Source organism: Protobothrops mucrosquamatus, unplaced genomic scaffold (assembly GCF_001527695.2).
Source record: "Protobothrops mucrosquamatus isolate PMUCROS unplaced genomic scaffold, P.Mucros_1.0 scaffold2746, whole genome shotgun sequence".
Lineage (NCBI taxonomy): Eukaryota > Metazoa > Chordata > Lepidosauria > Squamata > Viperidae > Protobothrops > Protobothrops mucrosquamatus.
This window is the reverse complement of record NW_015388787.1, coordinates 87982-90367: the sequence shown is the minus strand read 5'-3', so window position 1 is coordinate 90367 and position 2386 is coordinate 87982. Positions and strand designations below refer to the sequence as shown.

Sequence of the window (2386 nt, the reverse complement as noted above, 5' to 3'; positions counted from 1 at the left end):
AAGCAAGACAGTTATTTAGTGAGTTTGGCCCCGTTTTACGACCTTCCTTGCCATGGTTGTTAAGTGAATCATTGCGGTTAAGTTAGGAACACGGCTGGTAAGTAAATCTGGTTTCTTCCCCCCTGACTTTGTCAGAAGGTCGCAAAAGGGGATCACGTGACCCCAGGACACTGCGACCGTCATAAATATGAGTCCGTTGCCAGTTGCCAAGCAGCTGAATTTGGATCACCTGGGGAGGCCACAACGGTCGTAAGTGTGAAAAACAGCCATAGGTCACTTTTCTCAGTGTTATTTTAACTTTGAACTTTGAACCTTTAGATTAGATGATGATGATGATGATGATGATGATGATGATGATAATAATAATAATAATAATAATAATAATAATAATAATAATAATGATGATGATAATAATAATAATAATAATAATAATAGAGTTGGAAGGGGCCTTGGAGGTCTTCTAGTCCAACCTCCTGCTCAGGCAGGAAATAAAGTCCAAGCTTCAGCCTCTCTTCCCCTCGGCACCAGGTCTTCGCCTACATCCTCCGGCGGGAGATGAAGGAGCCGGAATGCCGTCATCTCTCTCGCAAATTCACCGAGTGGGCCTACGGACCCGTCCACTCCTCGCTTTACGACCTCTCCAGCATCGACACCTGCGAGAAGAACTCCGTCTTGGAGATCATCGCTTACAGCAGCGAAACCCCGGTGGGTCAAAGCTTTTGCCACTGGACACGGTCCCAAGGCGTTAGGACTGCGACTCCCAGAATCCCCCAGGCCTGGAATTCTGGAAAATTGGAGGTCCAACCTCTGGGGAAGGCCCCCCTGGGAAGCTTGGCCCGGGGATCCCGGGATTAGGGGCTGATTCAGGAGGTTCACCTGGTTTCCTTTCCCCTTTATTAGGCCATCATACTTGGAATGATTCAGGTATTCAGAGATTCAGAGATTCAGAGATTTCGATTTTGATTTGGATGATTCGGATTTGGATTTAGATGATCTAGATTTGGATTTGGATTTGGATTTGAATTTGGATGATTTAGATTTGGATTTGGATTTGGATTTAGATTTGGATTTAGTTGATTTAGATTTAGATTTGGATTTAGATTTGGATTTGAATTTAGATTTAGATTTGGATTTGGATTTGAATTTGGATGACAGATTTAGATTTGGATTTGGATTTGAATTTAGATTTAGATTTGGATGATTTAGATTTAGATTTGGATTTGAATTTGGATGATTTAGATTTAGATTTAGATTTAGATTTAGATTTAGATTTAGATTTAGATTTGGATTTGGATTTGGATTTGGATTTAGATTTGGATGATTTAGATTTAGATTTAGATTTGGATTTGAATTTGGATGATTTAGATTTAGATTTACATTTAGATTTGAATTTAGATTTGGATTTGGATTTGGATTTGGATTTGGATTTAGATTTGGATGATTTAGATTTGGATTTGGATTTGAATTTGGATGATTTAGATTGGATTTGGATTTGGATGATTTAGATTGGGATTTGGATTTGGATGATTTAGATTTGGATTTGGATTTAGATTTAGAATTGGATTTGGATTTGAATTTAGATTTAGATTTGGATTTGGATGATTTAGATTTGGATTTGAATTTGAATTTGGATGATTTAGATTGGATTTGGATTTGGATGATTTAGATTTGGATTTGGATTTAGATTTGGATTTGGATTTGGATTTAGATTTAGATGATTTAGATTTAGATTTATTAATTTTTTTCCTCCCTTCTCACTCTAAAAAGCAGGTTTTGGTTTGGGATTTGGGTTTTTTTGTTCATTTTTCTGAAGTAAGATGGGAAAGGAATGCTTGGATTTAAATATATAACTCTGAGCGCAACAAATAAATTTTATTTGCAAATGGGAGGGGGAAGTATTGATTTTAGTAATAGGCTGCCTTATAGATGTATTTATTAGATCGGCAGCCTGTCTCAATTCCAGCAAATGTCTTTGATAAGAAGTTAATAATCTTTATATTGGTACATTAATATACTGTAATATATTACATTCTCTATCATCAATCTGTTTGACAGCATCTGTCTGTCCATCCATCCATCCTTATATCCATCCATCTCCCTGTCTTTCCTTCCATCCATCTGTCTGTCCCATTCTCCCTCCCTCCCTCCACCCATCCATCCATCTGTCCCTTCATCCCTTCATCCCTTCATCCCCCCCTTCCTCATTGCCTCCCTCCCTCCCTCCCCCACTCCATCCATATATGCATCCATCTGTCCATCCATCCATCTGTCTGTCCATCCCTCCCTCCCTTCACCCATCCATCCATCCATCTGTTCCTCCATTCCTTCATCCCTCCCTCCCTCCCTCCCTCTATCCCTCCATCCCTCCATCCCTCCATCTCTATCT

General features: G+C 39.2%; 1 protein-coding gene across 1 annotated transcript in view; it reads left to right on the top strand.

Moving 5' to 3' along the window:
• Window positions 1-528: 528 nt before the first annotated feature.
• LOC107296322 (transient receptor potential cation channel subfamily V member 1-like) overlaps window positions 529-2386 on the top strand; it is a gene marked incomplete at its 5' end in the record, with an annotated part of 15574 nt that continues 13716 nt past the window's right edge. The window contains one exon of the mRNA XM_015825664.1: window positions 529-705. Within this exon, the coding sequence (XP_015681150.1) occupies window positions 529-705 (177 nt within the window). The remainder of the gene's footprint in view (window positions 706-2386) is intronic.